Raw genomic sequence first — 21,234 nt, 5'->3', positions numbered from 1 at the left:
TTTTTAAATTTGGTCAAAAACTACGTGAAACACCGAATACCTAATTTTTGTTGTCCCTATCAGCCGCTAGATGGGCAACCAATAACTGTTTCGTGTTCCTGAACAGCGGTTTAGTAACACAGATAACTGCTTCGCGAAACGACGCTATCTCGTGAGAAGGGAGAGAGTAGTTGATGCTATGGGAGATCCGTGCCCGAGAATTTCGAAGACTGTTTTAGAAGTTTTCGAAACGTATACCTGTGATGACTTGCAGACAGCCAAAGGTTTTGTCGAAAGGATTTCCCGTGTGCGAAACAAGAAAAGCGGAGGCTACTAAGAGAGGAAAACTACAGGTTGGACACACAATCATTTCCGTAGTGTAGCTGTCATCACGTCTGGTTCAGGCGTAGAAGTTCTCCCGTTCGATCACGGGCAAAGACACTGTTTACTTTCCTGCTTAAGATGCATCTACTGTGAGCCGTCTTTTGTGCGCATCTGCTGCGGACTCTGAAGTTTGTTTGCGGATGAATGCGAAATGCCTTCGTTGTGCGTGACCGCTGACATAGTTGATTTTTATTCCGTTTGCAATTTCGAAACGGAGGTGAATAGAAGAAGGTACAACAACATAAGACTACTTTTGAGAATCATTCCGACATTCGTCTGAAATACGAAGGCGTGCAGAAAAATAATGCCTCCGAGCTTTTATGTGACAAGTCTTGAAGCTTTTTTAACTAACGCATACGTTAGTGACATTCCACATTCATATTATTCATGTATACACACAATGCTGGACAACTGCTACGGAAAAGCACACACTTCCTATGGAGCAACCCACAATTGCTACGGAACACCCGACCGGTGATAGAAAAAGGTAATGTGGAGGGCGAGACGGCAGTCTGTGCACGAATTGCTATGCATTCGGCTGTTCATGCAGTATGGTGTTTGATAAGAGGTCTTCTGAAACGGATTAATGTGGTACGGCAACCTGACTGCAAGACATAATGTGAGTGCCTACGATCGTGGTCCAGCAGTTGGACAGCTTTAAGCCGATCGAGTGACATTATTGTGTCCACAGTAATGGATGTGTCAAAAAGTTTCATTCGTGGAAGGTCGCTGAAGGTGGAAATGCTGTGCAAAAGCATGCCGGTAGTGGTAAGACGAACCAGCACACCGCTAGAGGATGGATGCGCAGCCCTGGTGGCGAAAACAAGCAGGCATTCCACTCTCAAGCAGATACCTGCAGACATTCCAGTCGCTACCGATACACATGTCGCTGCCAGAACCATTTCTTTCAGATTAAACCAGGCTGGTATGTATGCTGGAAAACCAGTTAAATGTATTCCGATTCAACCACTCCGTTCCGTCAAGAAAGAGTTTGTTGATGTGGAGAGCACGTTGGTTGGGTTCAGCAACAATGATCAAGAGTGATGCTGTGTGATGAATTCTGCTTCACTCTGGCAAGTGTTATAGTTACTGGTTGGAGAGAACGTAGAACACGTTGCACGCCACAGAATGTTCATTAAAGTCGTCGATATGGCGTAGCGGTACGGTGCGGGGAAGGAATTATGGACAGTGGCCAAACGCCACTGCACATCTTTGCGCGAGGTACCGTTGTAGTACAGCGGTATTGCAGGTAAAATACTCTGGATCGTGGCCGTCTGTTTAAGGGGGTAGTAGGTTTCCACTTTCTGCTTATGGAAGACAATGCCCGTCCACACAGGACAGCTGAGGTGTCGCAAACATTGGAAAGAGAGGATACTGAATGTATGGAACGGCCTACGTAGTCGGCGGACCTAAACGCAAGTGATCATGCCTGGGATACTCTTTGAAGATGTATTTCCCAACGGACACCCCCTCCCTGAACTGTGCGAGGAGTGAAAACCGCCTTGGGAGGGGAATGGGACAACATGCCCCAGGTACTCCTCAACAGTTTGGTTGCCAGCATCAGTAACAGTTGCAAAATGTGCATTAGTGCCCGAGGAGGACACATTCCTTTGTGAGAACCCAATATCGAACTTCATGTTGGGAGTCTGACCTGTGTAAAGGTGAAGTTACTTATGTCTGATATTGTACTTTCCAATGTGGTTAAATCTGTACCATTTTTCGTTATAAATATTCCACTTCAAAGCTACTGCACACGCACGAGGGCGCATCATGTATACCATCATTGCCTCTGATTATTCCTGTTCAACAAAGTCTCTGTTCCTTAGCTATTGTCGAGCACTGCATTTATTTCTTAGCAAAATGACCCTGGTGAGAAAAACATTTTTCCCAACGAGAGACCAATCTGTTGATACCCCCACTGTACGAAATTTTAGATTTTTGACAGAGCCACAATCTCACATCTACTTGCACCGCTTCATCACCTCTCCGAATGTGTTCATTCAGTTTTGGAAACAGACGAAAGTCGGATGGGACCAAGTCGGGACCGTAAGGGTGACGATCGATGGCAGTGAACCCAGGGTGTGGAATTTTTGCAGATGTCACAGGTCTTGTGTGTGGTCTCGTATTGTCATGCTGACGGAGAGAGTACTCCATGTGTGGACGAACTGTTCAAAGCTCGATTACAGCCCGCTGTTTGTCGCCCACCGACATGGTTACGTTACACATCACTATGTTACACACTGCAATTCGGTGACCTCTAGCGGCAAATGGCTGCAAATGTGTAAAAACGAAGAATAAAGATGTTAACAACGTTTGTTTTATTTAGAAATCTTTAAGACTTTTTCATAAGATATTCGGAGGCATTACTATTCAGTACGTCCTCGTAAACAGGGAGAAACGAGAAGATTGTGTAATGGATATTTAACACCAGCTTCTCCCAAAAGCAAAACCAGTGTCTCAACCATTGGACCACTTCGACGACCAAAAGATATTAAGCTTTGACTCAGAGCAGAAATTACAAGCTTGTTTATCCGTATTATTTTGCAAGCAAAAGCATAATTTAACGAAATCTGTTGAGGACACGTCTGATGTATATCCTACCTTTTATCCCTGCCGCGTGCGAGCAGTAATTGGTAGGTTTCCACTAATTACAGCGTGTGTACACATACACGAAATATTGTGAGATAACACCCGCACACAGAGACGTCCCCTGCGACAGTCACTGCTGCTGGCAGGATTTCCCCCCCCCCCCCCCCCCTGACGTTTTTATCCGTTTGCTCCCTTGCTCTCCGAGCCCTTGTTCTTTTCCTCTCATTGCGTGGCGTCCGACGTTGACGCTTTCGACAAACAAATCGCCTGTGGAGCACACTTGCTGGAGCAGAACTCGGCGCCGTCGCTTTTATGTGTCATTTAATTTGAGGCTGCGAGCTCTGTGCGTCCCTCCCTCTGCAGCTAGGTGCACAGTAGTTGGTTGAGAGGTGGTGGTGGGGTGGGGGGGGGGGGGCAGTGGCGGAGGCGCGCGAACGAATGCTTAATGAGGTCGATCATTATGCCGACTAGCGACTGGCGACCGACGACTGCTAGCCTCGCCTGGCCGAGGTAAATGGAAACCGCCAGCCGCAAACAGGCGCGCCCATTGATGTCTGAGCCCTAAAGGGCTGTCCGCCCGCCCTACCCCCCGCTGCGCTAGAATTACCAGATTAAGTTCGGCGCCGATATTACGTTTCAATCCTCACTTGTTAGCGCTCTCTGCTCCGGCAAACGCGCTCGCAACTCGAACTCCGTCGGCCGGGACGGGCCTTGCTGCCGCGACAATACAGATCTCGTTACCAATTCGTTAATTTGCAGGTGCTAAGGTTGGACGGCAACTAAAAGAAACAAAAGAATAATGCAAATAGCCGAGGTGTTCCGGCGCGACTACGCGCCGTGCCGCGGCGCGGGCGGGTGGCAGGGAAAGCGCGCCCCGCTCGCGAAGCGACCGGTGCCAAACTGCGCGCCTGCCGCCTGCCCTCTAATTGGCTGACGCGTGATCAAACGCTTTCTGACAAGTACAGTGTCCAGCCTGTGCCCATACAAGGGCTGTCTCCACTTCATCTGCGACGATCTCCGAGCAGCAGCATCCAGCAATGCTGGTACAGCTAGTGGAACCCTTGTGAACACAGACCGCGACATAATTCACGCACGGTTTTAAAAATACTGTAATCGCAAGGTCATCATCGTCATTGTCATCTGTTTATTAATCAAGCAGCTTTCGTTAAACCATACAATCTACATCTACATGGATACTCTGCATCTCACAATTAAGTGCCTCGTAGCACGTTCGTCGAAACACCTTCACAATAATTCTCTATTATTCCAATCTCGAAAATCGAGCGCAAAAAACAAACACCTGTACATTTCCGTGCGAGTTCCGATTTCCCTTATTTTATTATGATCATTGTCTCTCCTTATGTAAGTCGGCGTCAGTAAAATATTTGTGAGCTGGAGGTGAAATTTAGCGATTGAAATTTCTTGAGAGGAATCCTCCGCAACGACAAACGCCTTTGTTTTAATGATATTCACACCAAATCTGTATCATTTTAATGACACTCTCTCCCCTATTTCTCGCCGGCCGGAGTGGCCGAGCGCTTCTAGCAGCTATAGTCTGGAACCGCGCGACCGCTACGGTCGCAGGTTCGTATCCTGCCTCGGGCATGGATGTGTGTGATGTCCTTAGGTTAGTTAGGTCTAAGTAGTTCTACGTTCTAGGCGACTGATGACCTCAGCAGTTAAGTCCCGTAGTGCGCAGAGCCATTTGAACCATTTGAAACCTGTTTTGCCTCACGGGATTAGCCGAGCGGTCTGGGGGCTGCAGTCCGGGACTGTGCGGCTGGTCCCGGCGGAGGTTCGAATCCTCCCTCGGGCATGGGTGTGTGTGTTTGTCCTTAGGATAATTCACGTTAAGTAGTGTGTAAGCTTATGGACTGATGACCTTAGTCCCATAAGATTTCACACACATTTGAACATTTTTTTGAACCCTGTTTCTCGATAATACAAAACATGCTGTTCTTCTTTGAACTTTCGCAGTGTACTCCGTTAATCCTATCCTTTATGGATCCTACACAGCGCAGCAGCACTCCAAAAGAGGACGGACAAGGCAGTCTCTTTCTAAGTGTTCTGCCAACAAAAAGCAGTCTTTGTATAGCCTTCCCCACAACATTTTCTATCTGATCCTTCCAATTTAAGTTGCTTGTAGTTGTAATCCCTAGATACTTAGCTGAATTTACGGCGTTTACATTAGACTGATTTATCATGTAACCGAGGTTTAACGGTTTCCTTTTAGCACTCATATCGATGACCTCACACTTCTCGTTACTTAGGATCAAATGGTTCAAATGGCTCTGAGCACTATGGGACTTAACATCTGTGGTCATCTGTCCCCTAGAACCTAGAACTACTTAAACCTAACTAACCTAAGGACATCACACACATCCACACCCGAGGCAGAATTCGAACCTGTGATCGTAGCGGTCGCGCGGTTCCAGACTGAAGCGCCTAGAACCGCGCGGCCAGACCGGCCGGCTATTTAGAATCAATTGCCAATTTTTGCACCATACAGACGTCTTTCCTAAATCGTTTATCCATTTGTTTTGATCTTCTGATGACTTTGCTAGTCGACAAACGACGCCGTCGTCTGCAAAGAACCTAAGATGGCTGCTCAGATCGTCTCGTAAATCGTTTAAATAGATGAGGAACAACAGAGGACCTATAACACTACCTTGGAGAATGCCAGAAAACGCTTCTATTTTACCCGATGACTTTCCGTTAATTACTACGAACTGCGACCTCTCTGGCACGAAATCACGAATCCAGTCACATAACTGACATAACCCTGCAAACGTATGCAATTTCACTACATGCCGCTTGTGTGGTACAGTGTCAAAAGCCTTTTGGAAATCCAGAAATACGGAATCAATTTGAACTCCCTTGATAGTAGCGCTCAAGAATTCGTATGCGTTAAGAGTTGTCGTGTTTCACATGTTTTCTATATCCGTGTTCACTGCCTGTCAATAGACGGTTCTCTTCTAGGTAACTCATAATGTTCGAACACAATATATGTTCCAAAATCCTGCTGCATATTGACGTTTGTGATCCGGACATGTAATTTAGTGGATTGAACATGAGTGTGACCTCTGCAACTTCCCAATCTTTGAGAACGGAGCTTTCGGAGAGTGAGTCGTTGTATATTATTGCTAAGCATGGAGCTACTCCATCAGCTTACTCTGAAAGGAATGTAACTGGTAAACAGTCTAAACCGGAAAATTTGCTTTCATTAAGTTATTTACGTTGCTTCACTACTCCGAGGGTATCTACTTGTAAGTTACTCATTGTGGGAACTGTTATTGGTTAGAATTCTGGAATATTTACTTCCTCGTCTTTGGTGTCAGAATTTGGAAAAGCCGTGTTTAGAATTCTCTGCTTTCGCAGCACTGTCATCTATAGCGTTTCCGTCGCCATCGCACAGAGAACGCATTGACTGTGTCTTGCCACTGGCATGCTTTACATACGACCAGCATCTTTTAGCATTTACAGCAAAGTTTAGAGACGAAGTTTCATTGCGGAAACTGTTATAGGCATCTCGTATTGATGGCCGCGTTAATTTTCGAGCTTTAGTAAAATGATCGCTAATCTTGCAGATTTTGTGTTCGTTTAAATTAGGTATGCTTTTTTCATTGTTTCTGCCACAGTTTTCTGACCTGTTTTGTGGACCAAGGGTGGATCAGCTCCGTCGTTTGTTAATTTATTTGGTATAAATCTCTCAGCTGCTGTCGATAATGTTTCTTTGAATTCAAGACGCATCTGCTCTACACCTGAATTGTTAATTAAGTAAGAGTGGAGATTATCTCTCAGGAAGGCTTCGAGTGAATTTTTATCTGCATTTTGAATAGGTATATTTTTCATTTTTGGGGTTTGCAATAATCAGTCTAGTTGCGACAACCCTGCGTTCACTGATCCCTGTATCCGTTTTGGTGCTCGTTATTAGCTCAGGTTTATTTTTTTCTAAGAGGTCGAGGGTGTTTTAGAAGCTACTTGGCCACGGAATGATGCAGTGCGTAGTTTACAAAATGCTGATCAGAAAATTTATAAACAAAAAACTACAAATAATTAATAAAATACGAAAACATCTGTGAGAGACTATACGTATAAATATCAGATTGCAAAGGAAAGTTCTCTATTGCTATGAATAACTCCTACACAGAATAGGAGTGCCCCAGAAGGAAACTTTGCCACTGAGTTTTGAAGATTTGGCGTTTATAAATCAATTTTATTTGCAGTTTTCCTGCTGAAAGCGAAACCCTCTCAGTAGAGTATACTTTATCTTACAATGGTTAAGAAGGCATTATCCAAGTGGATATCATTTTTCAGTCTAGAATTCAATTAGTTAGTCAATATTGTCAGAAACAAATAAGGTGGTACATTTCTTATGGCTCTGGGATGTCTGACAGTCCTCTTCGGAACTAAGAATATTCATGGCGAACTGCCCCAAAATATAAGACCATTCGAAATTATATTAATGGAGGTAAGCAAAGCAAAGCCTTTGCTTTTCTCTATCAGAAACAGTGTACATTATTGCAATAGTGAAGAGTGTAACATTCAGTTTGTGCACAAGATTTTGCACGTGATAATTGTAACAAAATTCTTCATCTACCCTAAATGCTAATAATTTAAAATAGTCGACTTTACTGTCTATTTCATTACCTCAGAACAGGATACTTAAGCTTTCGCAATAGTTCCCTTTCAGAGTATGTATGCAGTCAAGGGTTATTCCTTTCTCTGACGACCACACTGCAGTACATCTTCAAGTACGTTTCGAGTATACGATGCGCCACAAATAACAATTAGCGTCGGCTGTCTGTGAGCGCGCGTTTTGCTAGAAGGTGTACGCTCTGCACCCATTCTTTATGATGCGACTCTTAGGATGGAAAAGAGGAAAAAGATGGCTCCCTACAGTTGTAGATCTGGATGTAAGACGTATTCTATATTTGTTCCGTTGTGAAATCGATAAAAGGAGTCGTAATTATTTAAAATTTGTCCGAATTATGGATCATATTCGTTTCATTCGCTATATATACAAGGCGAGGGAATAATAGTGTATTTTGTCAGGAATAGAAGAGAGGTATACATGTAGCTTCGTCCACCTTCTTCTTACAATTTGCTTACTCATGTTAATGAACATACGCATCTTGCAGGTCGGAGGAATACTCTGGACAGAGGTCTAGCGATCAGACGCCGCAGCTTCGGATCGAGCCCTGTTTGGGGAAAATTTAATTTCATTTTTTCAAAATACAGTTCGATGGTTGCTGGCCATTAGCCTGTAATAGTATCGTGTCTTTCACAACAGGCACCCGTAATTCTGTGACGTCTATGCTCCTGGGTAAACTTGATAACAAAGTTTAAGTGATTTCCGTATGGAGAAAAGCCAACAGATTCGCCCAGTGTAACATCGTCATAGCAACATCAGAAATAATATATAAATATTTATATTATGTTAGGAGTGTAAGTTTAGACTTTTTTGTTGATGACTGAGGACAGTGTCCTGAACAACATTAAATTAGTATTTAATGCATCTCCAGACTAATAATTACAGCTCTTAGGACTAATATGTCACCTACAGTTTGCTCCATACTGAGCCAGGAGCGGTATGGGAACCAAGCAGTTCCACTTTACAGAGCATCATCCCTCATGGTGAAACGTCAAATGGGCTGACATTGCGGCTTCTTGCAAGTTGTGTTTTCTAATCAGAACAGAAATAAAAGGTAAAACATGTGTTCTCTGTATTAGTGCAGCGTTCTGAGAGAGTGACTTTTCTTTACTTTCTATTTTTTCATGGCTGACAAAACCTGTTCACAACAGTGGGCTGTGTAAACACATAAACTGCATATATAGTATTTTGTCTGAAACATGACCTATGTCACAGTGCCTAACTCATCATGATGGGTAGAATAGTGCTGTAGCACGTGTACTTGTAATCTTTACTCTGATGTCACTGGAGAGGATTTTCAGATCTGAATAACTATTGCTCTCTTTTTATGAGTCACCGATGGCTCGCTTCCTGGAAAGATCTAGCTCTTTGAATCAGTTCAGGAAAGGAAGGCCCATCTCTACTGAGAACACAATACTCGCTGCCTCATTTTATGCCAGTAACTACATCGCATGTGACATCTAATTGCCAGTTCCGCATTATGTAGTGATATCCAGATACTGTTGGTCAGATAATGTAGTACTGAATCACAGCTACCATGCAAAGAAATGTTGTGCCAAAATGAATGGGCAGATAATGTTGGCAGACCTAAACAGATTAGTCGGCCTATGTTTTCTTGCCACTCATTGACTGATGAATATGGATTTCTATAAGTTTCACATGCCTGCTCCGTGTTTGCAAAACAGTATGTTAGTGTTCGCTTCGCTTTGATAGAATACATTGTTTTTGCACCATATCCCGACATATTTCATCACAAACAGTGGAAAAAATTATAAAATGACGTTATGAAATGTCCAAGACATACATTGCTCTATTTGTTCTCTTCCCTATGAACATATTCCACCATAATTCGAAGGCTTTGTTTTACATGCCGGTTTACTCATTATTTCAACAGCTAATATCTTATTATTGCCATTCTCTGTCATTCAGTACAACAGTACTTTGCTAGTTTTACTTGTACACAGACGTGCTATGTTGGTAGCAGGCCTCAAGGCTGCAGAGAGTGATAAGATCAAGTCCATAGAGGATTCTCAACAACAAACTTTATTTACCAAGCATCAAAATAACCAACACTGCTAATAACATAAAGAGACAATGATATTACAACTTATTAATTGTTCAAACAATAAATAAAGTAAAAGAAAAATTTTGCAAAGCAATAAGCGTAACGTTTAAGTACATATATTTTAATTCAAGACAAAGGGCAGTGACTTCCTTCAATATTTTTTTTTTACCTCGGAACTTATGCTTTTTCTGGTAACAAAACTTAGTTGCAAAATATACCTTTCTTCTTTGTAATGAAAGAAAACAGACGCTTTTAAGAAAAGACGTTACAGATGTTCCACTTCTTCATTGCAAATACTTTAGACAAAATTATGTGAAAGGTGACTAAGAAGCCTGGCGGCTCCCAAACGATTTGAAAGCTTTTGAATAGTTTAAAAAACTAAAACATCTTTAACAAGCTACAGTTTCAAATAAAAAAAATTCTTAAAGGTAGAATACAGGCTGATTATAATTAAAGTGAAACTTTCAATCCGCTGTATAAATAATACCACTGGTCAGAATGACGTCAAATTGCAGCGGAATATTATCGGAGAAGGGGGAAACGTATGGCAGAATAAAAATTTCTTACAGAATGTAGCAATATCTGGCGCTGTAAGCATCATAATTTAATAGTGGTCGACCTCAAATGTAAAACGAATCATACAACAATGCCTAAGGTGTATGCCTAACGTTATACAAACTTTACTACTCAGTGTGCGTGGGAGTGCAGGTGTGATACTGTTAGTTACGTAAGACCATCCGCCACGGCAAGGTCATATAACATAGGATGGGAACAATCGGTTTCTAATTTTCCTGAGGCCAAAAATTGCATATAAAGTCTCAATCACATCGGTTTTTAATCGTCCTGAGGCCACAAACAGCATAAGGAGCGTCATCAGTTACATTGGTTGTTAATTGTCCTGAGACCAAAAACCGCATAAAAGCATCCATCACAATGAAATCGGATTGTTAAATTCTGTGTGACTGGCTCAAAACATGTTCAATATGCTGTCCACCGTTTTCTGCAACAAGTTGAAATCGAGAAACAGCTTGTTCCACAACTGATCTAAGTGTTTCCGGGGTCACTTACAGAATGTGTTGCGCAGTGCTTGCCTTCAGTGCAACTAAGTCTGCAGTCGGAACACTGAACTCAAAATCTTTCAGATAGCCCCACAGCTAGAAGTCACACGGGTTAAGATCAGGTGATCGAGTCGGCCAGACCGTAGGGAAACGGCGGCTGATAATTCTAGCATTTCCGAAATGGCACTTGAGCAGCTGTTTAGCTGGATTTGCAAATGTGCGGAGGTGCGCCGTCTTGCATAAAAATGATCCCATCCACGCTGTTGGAGGGCTGGAATGACGTGGTTCCGGAAAAGACGCTCAGAGCGCTTACCAGTGATGGCACAGGTAACCGGACCGGAAGCACCTGCCTCTTCGAAAAAGTATGGCCCTACGATTAATGATTCCGTAAACTGGCACCACCCAGTGACCTTTTCAGGATGAGGTGCTACTGATTGATTTGCGTGTGCATTTTCCGTTGTCTATATTCGACAATTCTGTGTTTTGACATATCATGTCAGATGGAAGTTGGCTTCGTCTGTCCACAAAATATTCTACGGCCCATCATTGTCCACTTCAATCCGAGCAAGAAATTCTAAAGCAAAGCTCCATCTTTCTGGCAGGTCAACAGGAAGCAACTCGTGCATATCGGTAATTTTGAATGGATAGCAAAGAAGGATGTTTCGTAGGATTTTACGCACCGTACTCCCGGGTACGCCCAATGTTCTGGCAATTCTCCGTGCACTACACGTTTGCACACCACCACCCAACTCCTTCTGCATTGCTGTGACTACAGCTTCCACTGACATGGAATCAATTCGTTTCCTCCCTCTACCAGGTTGCGCACCAAAAGAACCCGTCTTTTCGAATTTTCGTACCATTTTCTCCAGACCCATGACAGTCATCGTACCAACGCCTTTTTTTCAAATCTTTCAGTGTCCGAAACTTCGACAGTGAGACGTGTGCACAGCCATCATTCTTAAAATACAGCTTTACAAGCAGAGCGCGATCCTGCATTGAGACAGTCAAGCCGAACGTCGCAGACGCGGAAGGAGGAAAAGCCGTGTACCCGGCGTGTTTATTCTAACTTCAGTGGGTCGTGCGCATGAAAGGTGTTGTCATATACATATTCTGACACATACAGCGCCGCCTATTGATCAGTTTTCACACTATATTTTTCTTCTGCCATAGCGGAGACCACAATAGTCGGTAGGATCGGTGGTGGCTCTCGCCAATTATTTCCTAAAATGTGTTAACCATTGCGTTAAAAGTTCTTAGTCGCGAGACGGTGATTTGTGTGCGCGCGTGACCAACAACTGGTTAAAGATTTAATCTGAGAGCGATTTCAAAATTTTAAGAGTGCACTATACGTTGTGCAACACACCGAGTGTAGTGCTGATGGTGCTGTGATCAGAAACCACAGGAATTAATAAAAGGAATCCCTTTAAAAAGAACAAAAGTGTGCTTCTAACTGGAAAGTACGGGGAACGTTCAGTAATAAGTACAATGGTTTTTTCGGAAATTAGGTTGGTTTTATAAAGGGTTCCAATACACCACATTATTCCCCCATGTTTTGGCTACAAATTGCTATTTTGCAACATGATCTCCGTTCAGTGCGACGGCTTTACGCCATCTTACTGGGGGGTCCCGTATTCCCGCATCGTACCACTGTATTGGTCGAAAGCGGAGCCTAGGTCTTGCTACACCAATAACCTGCCCATCACCCACGTGCTGCTTCCCATAAAGTACATTCTTCATTGGGCCAAACAGATGCTCTTTATGATCTTTTGTCAGGCGGCTAGGAACCCAGCGTACAGACAATTCTGAGTACCTGAACAGGTGGACGCATGTGTCAGCAGTACCAACGCAGACGTCCAGTTGAGCAGCGAAGTGTTTGACTGTTATCGATCAACTAGAATTATAGTGTCCACATGTTCCAGCATCGCAGGAGTCACAGCTGTGTGTGGCCGGTCAGCACGCGGGAGATTGCACAGGTTGGCGCGACCTTGTTGCGTTGATGACAGATGCCTCGTCCAACGACTCAACGTACATTCGTTCGCTGCCAGGTCGCCGTGTTATTCTGCAAGCTTTTATGCTCTGGCTGCCCACCAAAAGAAACTAAATGACAGCTCTCTGCTTGGAAGTTCATGAAGCTATAGGGGCTAGAACTGGGAATATTCCACGATGTCCCACAGTAAATTCCGCATTTTTTTAAATCGAAATTGCCCCAGAAGAAAAGGCAACTTCTTATTGCCACTCTTAGTTAAGGATTTCCTCCGATTATCACAATGACAGCGCCACTTCCATACGAGGCGACTACCAACTGCAGCGGAGGGACATCTTTAGAAGAAGCAAATGTGTGTGGCGTACAGAGAACAGCATGAGATGTAATGAACATTTCCAATGACAGCCCTCACATTTACACACACTCTGATAGAACCTGGGCAAGTCTTGTTAACACAGGTGATACCAGTAGAAGTGTACAGCTGAAACTATGCGATAGCTTTCTCATTGCGATTGTCGCGAACTTAGCGTGAAAAGAAGGATTGGCATGGTGAAGTATTCGACTCGTGTATTATTTTTCGCGTACAAGTTGATGACAACATGGGTTGAACTGTAAAATTTGGAAGTAATTACGCTATTTCTAGTACGGTTAGTAAACTGGAGTTCCGATCAATTAAAGAAGTATCAGCGAATCTTTATTGAGTTATCTTCACATAATTTAGGATCATCAACAGAGGTAGCACGTAAACAGTATAATTTATGACCTCGTGTAATCAACTACTAAGATGGGTGCTGTATAATGTTACCACGCAGTAAGCTCGTAAAACAACATCAGATATATGAGCGACATGGAGATAGTGAGAGCAATTGCACTCCGACCAAATTAACAGTGCAAGGGAATAGTAAAGCTCACCCACGGACGATCTTTAATATTCCACCGCGCAACACTGAGGTGACAAAAGTTATGGGGTAGTAACATGCACATATACAGATGGCGGTAGTAACACGAACAAAGAGCATAAAATGACAGTGCACTGACAGCACTTCTGAACTTAGATGATTCATGTTAAAAGGTTTCAGACGCGATTACGGCCACACAACAAGAATTAATAGACAGTGAAGGAATTGTAGTATGATCTGGGGCAGTTTAGGGCACCCCATTTCGAAAATCGTTCGAGAATTCAATATTGCGAGATCCATAGTGTCAAGAGCGTATCGAGACTACAGGATTTCAGGCATTATCTCTCACCACCGATAACGTTGCATCTTACTGTCTTCACTTAACGACGGAGAGCAATGGCGTTTGCGTGGAGTTGTCAGTGTTAACAGACAAGCAACACTGCGTGAAATAACCGCCGAAATCAATGTGGGACGTATGGCGAACGTATACAAATACCTTCAGAAAAGACTCCGCAAAAGTTACATTTGTTTTCGATGTCACCAAATTTCTCATTTTTAGTGATGTGTTTCGTGCTGCATTTTATACTTTTCTACTTCTGTCTCTGCAGCAAAGATCATCATCGACTGTTTTTAGTGTCTCATGTCCTTATCTAATCCCCTTAGCATCGCCAGATTTAATTCTGTCTTGATCTATTAGCCGCGTTTTACCTACGTTTATATTCATCTTAGAGTCTCTTCTCAAGACACTATCCATTCCGTTCAAATTCTCTTACAAGAGTTTTGAAGAAACAAACAAAATTACAATCAAACAAGAAAACGTCTAACTTTTTATATTTTCTGCCTGAACTTCAATTCCCACTTCAAATTTCTCCTTGGTCCCCTTTTCCACTTGCTGGTAGTACGGATTTAACAACTTTGGTGATAGGCTGCAGCCCTATCTTACACTCTTCTCAACCACTGTTTTTCTGACATGCCCTGTGACTGTTATAATTACAGCCTGCTTTCTGTACAAGTAGTAGAAACTCTTCTAAAACCAGATAGTTATTTTGAAAATAACAACTTTTTAGTCTTTTGTGTAAATTTATGTTTACCTAAAGTTTCTGTCTTTATTAATGTGAAAGACACACAGTGTCTGACAAAGAATGTGAAGTATCTGATTGTTCAGGAGGAAACGCAATAACACTTCATGGGTCATGGTAGGTGTCGTTACTCCACAGATTCCGATTTACAAAGAACTTGGCAATATGAACTGACTTATTGTTTTGACATTGCGCTTCCTCTGGTCTGGATTCATGGACTGCTTCGGTTGATAAAGGTGTCATAAACCGTTGTGCCTTCTCCTGAGGTAAGCTGGAAATTAACTGTTGTAAATGGTCCTTAATTTACTGTGTCATGGCACTGAGACGGAGTAGACGTCCGAGCTTCTTCCACACGTTTTCTGTCTGCAACAGAGCTGATGGTCTTACCGGCCGCAGGAGTACCTGAACATGACGAAGACGGTTCATAAAAACAAGAGCCAAGTGTGGGCGAAAGTTGTCTTGTAGAGAAGTGGCACCACGATATTGTCACACGAGACCCTAAAACGTCAGGACGCAGGATGTCCTGACGTATCGTTGTTGTTCCCTCAGTCACTACCAACCGTGACATAAAGTCATAACGGATGGATTCTCACGTCACGAGGCCACGAGTAACACCGTTCTGCCTCTCCAAGAAGTTGAGAGAATAGGACTTCTACCCATGTCGCCGCCATACTGATTAACGACGCTCTTCCACAGTACTTCGGCATTGCGATTCATCACTGAACACATTTGTATCCCTGGCTTTCCGGTCACGGGATCACTCTAAACTCTGTAGTTTGTGTCTTTGTGTTAACGGCAGGTCCAAGCATGAGACGGTGGTTGTCGAGTCTGGCTGCTGCTAGACTCTGACCAATGGTGCATAATTACACACTATGTTGCAGGAAGTCCATTAAGTGTTCTCGGATGGCAGGTGCAGAAGCAGAGTGTGACAAAATGCTTGGTGCATAATATAGCGATCCTCCCTTGAAGGGGGCAGTCAGACGGGATGGACTAGAACCTTTATGACGAGCATGCATTGCCTCACGTTTCAATAGAGTCCAACATTGGGCTACTGTGACAACCGAATCCACGACAAATCTGAACGCTGCACGACCAGCCGGCGAAATGGAAACGCAGTAAGAGGTTCACGACGAACTCATAACGAAGTGTCACACGAATACGCGGAATCTTCGTAACCTTCACAATGGTCACTGAACTTCTGACATTGTTCGAGTCCCCAACTATACTACGAGGTCTGCTAACAAAACTAATCACCAACAACACTATGATGACCGTTCTACCTATCATGTTGTTGTTGTTGTTGTGGTCTTCAGTCCTGAGACTGGTTTGAAGCATCTCTCCATGCTACTCTATCCTGTGCAAGCTTCTTCATCTCCCAGTACCTACTGCAGCCTACATCCTTCTGAATCTGCTTAGTGTATTCATCTCTTGGTCTCCCTCTACGATTTTTACCCTCCACGCTGCCCTCCAATACAAAATTGGTGATCCCTCGATGTCTCAGATAATGTCCTACCAACCGATCCCTTCTGCTAGTCAAGTTGTGCCACAAGCTACTCTTCTCCCCAATTCTATTCAATACCTCCTCATTAGTTATGTGATCTACCCATCTAATCTTCAGCATTCTTCTGTAGCACCACATTTCGAAAGCTTCTATTCTCTTCTTGTCCAAATTAGTTATGGTTCATGTTTCACTTCCGTACATGGCTACACTCCATACATATACTTTTAGAAACGACTTCCTGACACTTAAATCTGTACTCGATGTTAACAAATTTCTCTTCTTCAGAAACGCTTTCCTTGCCATTGCCAGTGTACATTTTATATCCTCTCTACTTCGACCATCATCAGTTATTTTGCTCCCCAAATAGCAAAACTCCTTTACTACTTTAAGTGTCTCATTTCCTAATCTAATTCCCTCAGCATCACCCGACTTAATTCGACTACATTCCATTATACTCGTTATGCTTTTATAGATGTTCATCTCATACACTCCTTTCAAGACACTGTCAATTCCGTTCAACTGCTCTTCCAAGTCCTTTGCTGTCTCTGAAAGAATTACAATGTCATCGGCGAACCTCAAAGTTTTTATTTGTTCTACATGGACTTTAATACCTACTCCGAACTTTTCTTTTGTTTCCTTTACTGCTTGCTCAATATACAGATTGAATAACACCGGGGATAGGCTACAACCCTGTCTCACTCCTTTCCCAACCACTGTTTCCCCTTCATACCCCTCGACTCTTATAACTGCCATCTGATTTCTGTACAAACTGTAAATAGCCTTTCGCTCCCTGTATTTTACCCCTACCACCGATCATAGAGAATTGAAATTCTTATCACTTACGTACCCCTCAATGGTGTGTCCGTGTACGAAGTTACAATGACGTTCAACCATAACTTCTAGGTGCCTCGTTTATTTTTTTGTTAGATAGATTAATCATTTTGAAACGTTTTTTGCTGTACTGTCAGTCACTTTCATGTGACCACCATCTATGTTCGACGTCAACGTGCGTAAACCACCCACAGACAGCCGGTGGCAGAACTAGCAGTGGAGACTATGTAAAGCACAACGGGGGAAGGCACGTGGGGGCGCGGAAAACAGTGCAACCGTTGTTGTAATGCGGAAATGGAGCAGTTTATATGGCATACAAAAGGGTATGGTGATTGGCTCTCGAGCCAAGTGTGGAAGCATTTCCAAAACAGCTATGACTTTAAACTGTTTGCGTGTCGTTGTGGTTGATACATCGTGCATGGAAAAATGGCGCTATACAAAAGCGGCGCCGGGGCAACTGTGTTGCACCATGGACCTTAGATGACAGGAGTGAACAACGGCTGGAGAGACTTGTACGGGGCGATAAGCTGACCTTTCAGACGAACCAAGGGGCTACCAAGAGTGTCTCCTCAACGATATTCAGCAAACTTTGCTGCATATGGGCCTCCTCAGGAGGCGCCTGGTACGTGCACGCATACTGACTGCTGTTCAGTGACCACGAAGGCTGGAATTTGCACACCAGTACCCCAGCTGGAAAACCACTAAGTCGCATCAGGTGGCCTTTTCATATGAATAACGTTTTATTTACCAATGGACGAATGGCCTTTGGCGTCTACTGCGTGAAACGTCTGAAAGCGAACACCCTTTAACAATGTGAGAAGGGTCCAGGCTGGAGGGCATTCCCTGGCTGATCCCGTCTTTGTGGAAGGCTCGATGGATCAACACAAGTATGCACCAATCCCTTGGGCCCACGTCGTCCCGTACGTGCAGTTCGGTTTTCCTCGGCAAAATGGCATCTTCCATCAGGACAACGCAACGCGCTACACAGCTCACATTGTACCTTCGTGGTTAGAGGAGAACCTGAATACTGGCCATTAAAATTGCTACACCACGAAGATGGGGTGCTTCAGACGCGAAATTTAACCGACAAGAAGAAGACGCTGTGATATGAAAATGATTAGCTTTTCAGAGCATTCACACAAGGTTGGCGCCGGTGGAGACACCTGCAACGTGCTCACATGAGGAAAGTTTCCAACCGATTTCTCATACACAAACAGCAGTTGACCGGCGTTGCCTGGTGAAACGTTGTTGTGATGCTTCGTGTAAGGAGAAGAAATGCGTACCATCACGTTTCCGACTTTGATAAAGGTCGGATTGTAGCCTATCGCGATTGCGGTTTATCGTATCGCGACATTGTTGCTCGCGTTGGTCGAGATCCAATGACTGTTAACAGAATATGGAATCGGTTGGGTCAGTAGGGTAATACGGAACGCCGTGCTGCATCCCAACGGCCTCGTATCACTAGCAGTCGAGATGACAGGTATCTTATCAGCATGGCTGTAAAGGAACGTGCAGCCACGTCTCGATCCCTGAGTCAACAGATGGGGACCTTTGCAAGACAACAAACATCTGCACGAACATTTCGACGACGTTTGCAGCAGCATGGACTATCAGCTCGGAGAACATGGCTGCGGTTACCCTTGACTCTGCATCACAGACAGGAGCGCCTGCGATGGTGTTCTCAACGACGAACCAGGGTGCACGAATGGCAAAACGGCAGTGCTATCGTGTTGAAGCTGCATGGGCAGCTGTACCTGTACACGCCATCCAAGCTCTGTTTGACGCAATGCCCAGGCGTATCAAGCCCGTTATTACTGCCAGAGGTGGTTGTTCTGGGGAGTGATTTCTCAGGATCTATGCACCCAAATTGTGTGAAAATGTAATCACATGCCAGTTCTAGTATAATATATGTGTCCAATGAATACCCGTTTATCATCTGCATTTCTTCTTGGTGTAGCAATTTTAATGGCCAGTAGTGTACTTACCGTACTGCCCAGACCACCAGATTCCCGGATTTAAAACTAATCGAGAATGTGTGGGAACACCACGATTGTGCTGTTCGCGGAACGGATCATCAATGGAGGTCCACGGCACTGGAGTTCGCATGGCTCCACATCCGAGTCGATATCATCCAGAACCTCACTGACTCTGCTTCTGCACGTCTCGCAATGTTTCACGCTGCAGAATTTGATTATTCAGGCTCTTGACAAGTCGTCACATTAAAGTGGCTGGACAGTGTATAAAAAGCTTTGGAAGGTGTTTGCTAACATCACAATACTGCACATCCAGACCTGTCTACATTTAACATACTTTCCTCTTGTATGTGTTCAGCGCGTGTCCTGTTACTTTCACCGTAGACGTTTGTCTTATCTTGTTTTCAGGACTGTGCTGCTGAGGCTGAGAAATAGGCGGTACACCTCGCCGTGGTGCGGTCTAGTGACGGCAGAGCTGGCTGTACCGTTTCATTAAGGCTGGGCGGTCGAGCGCCGGCCACCTCGATAGCTTCATTATGACGGCACGGCGCCGGGCGGACCCGGAGTTATGTCGAGACAGCGCGGGTCTCTGTCGCGGCGCGGTGCACCCTGGGAGGCGACAGTACCTGCGCGCGGCCGGGTTTACGCGCCTCCCTCACCAGCCATTACGCCGATACGTTTCTCGTTTGCCGATCCATCGCGGTGCGCGGCGCTGCCGAGGGGAGATGGGTATCTGAGCGTGCAAAGCGGATACCGAGCTAGATAAGCGACCGGGCCGCCTCACCTCGCGCTGATTTGCAACTACAGTGCTCTCTGGTCGAGCAACTGCGACCGACGAGGTGGCCAGTTAATTAATCAAAGTCCACTCCGCAACTGCTTCAGTACAGACTACTTTAGCCTGCAGAAGGAAGTTGTTTTAATAAAAGGCGAAGATCATGATGGCCAAACCTAAGAAGGCTGATAGAGTCGTTCAAACTTGATTGCCGAAACAGAAATGAAAGACGTGGTAGTATATTTTTAGAAGAGGCGTCAGAGCACAATTGGAGTTTTTTTATGAGAATGCGGGCTTTCTTGGCGAATCTTGATGATAAAATCTTCCCGGGTTGACAGCCGAGTCAATGTGCTGTTCTCCAGCAACGTTTCATCAAGTTCCTTACTTGTCATCTTCAGCCGGACTTAATTAATCTTCGACTGAAGATGGCAAGTAAGAAACTTGGAGTATTTTTGTTTTCAATGTCTACTCGTGACATAATGATGATGTAGTAGTCTTAGCAGATTCTGGCAATTACATGAACTATATTTTAAAATGTTTCTGACGTCTTGGATAACCTCAAACTGAAAATACATTAGGAATAAAATGACCGTGTCAGAGGAACTGAACAGGATAATAAGATCAAAGAATGCAGGCTTTCTTGGCGAATCTTGATGATAAAATCTTCCCGGGTTGACAGCCGAGTCAATGTGCTGTTCTCCAGCAATGTTTCATCAAGTTCCTTACTTGTCATCTTCAGGCGGACTTAATTAATCTTCGACTGAAGATGGCAAGTAAGAAACTTGGAGTATTTTTGTTTTCAATGTCTACTCGTGACATAATGATGATGTAGTAGTCTTAGCAGATTCTGGCAATTACATGAACTATATTTTAAAATGTTTCTGACGTCTTGGATAACCTCAAACTGAAAATACATTAGGACCAAAATGACCGTGTCAGAGGAACTGAACAGGATAATAAGATCAAAGAATGAGATAGAAAATAAAATGAAAATACTAGCAACTGAACTTAGCTGTTTGGGATGTTCTACAGCAGTTGACAACCGAACTGTAATAAATACTAAAAGCAAAGTTCCCGTGCTTTTGGAGTGTGGACACCACAGAAACAAGAAAAAGAGAAGAAATAGAAATGTAGATCTGGAGAAGAACCATAAAACTTCCTGGACTCAAACGAAATCTGATAGTACATACTAAAAGAAATACTAAATTGGTCAACTAATGCAACAAAACAGATCCACAAAAAGGTTTCATGTAAGGTTATATCACGAGGAAATTTCCAAAAATAGAGCCAAGAATATGAATCGTGCAAAGCGTTACCAGTGTAATGCATTGCAGGAACTACAACCAAACAGTGACGCTGCCGACGGACAGAGATGGATGGCCTTGTCAACGAGGCATTGCCTTTAGTGTGTAATGAGGGTTATACTGGTTCCTCGCAGCAGAACGAGTCGTCGTGGAACTTCATTC

At 43.9% G+C, this 21,234-nt stretch overlaps 1 protein-coding gene across 1 annotated transcript in view; it reads left to right on the top strand.

Annotated features, from left to right (window-relative positions):
• Positions 1 to 20,303, top strand: part of LOC126272664 (uncharacterized) — a 71,662-nt gene extending 51,359 nt beyond the window's left edge. The window contains exon 3 of the mRNA XM_049975677.1: positions 19,405 to 20,303. Coding sequence (XP_049831634.1) covers positions 19,405 to 19,492 — 88 coding nt within the window. The 3' untranslated portion in view covers positions 19,493 to 20,303. The remainder of the gene's footprint in view (positions 1 to 19,404) is intronic.
• The last annotated feature ends 931 nt before the right edge of the window (positions 20,304 to 21,234 follow it).

This window comes from Schistocerca gregaria, chromosome 5, assembly GCF_023897955.1.
Source record: "Schistocerca gregaria isolate iqSchGreg1 chromosome 5, iqSchGreg1.2, whole genome shotgun sequence".
NCBI lineage: Eukaryota > Metazoa > Arthropoda > Insecta > Orthoptera > Acrididae > Schistocerca > Schistocerca gregaria.
The sequence above is the reverse complement of the archived record's forward strand: the minus strand, read 5'-3'. Positions and strand labels throughout refer to the sequence as shown.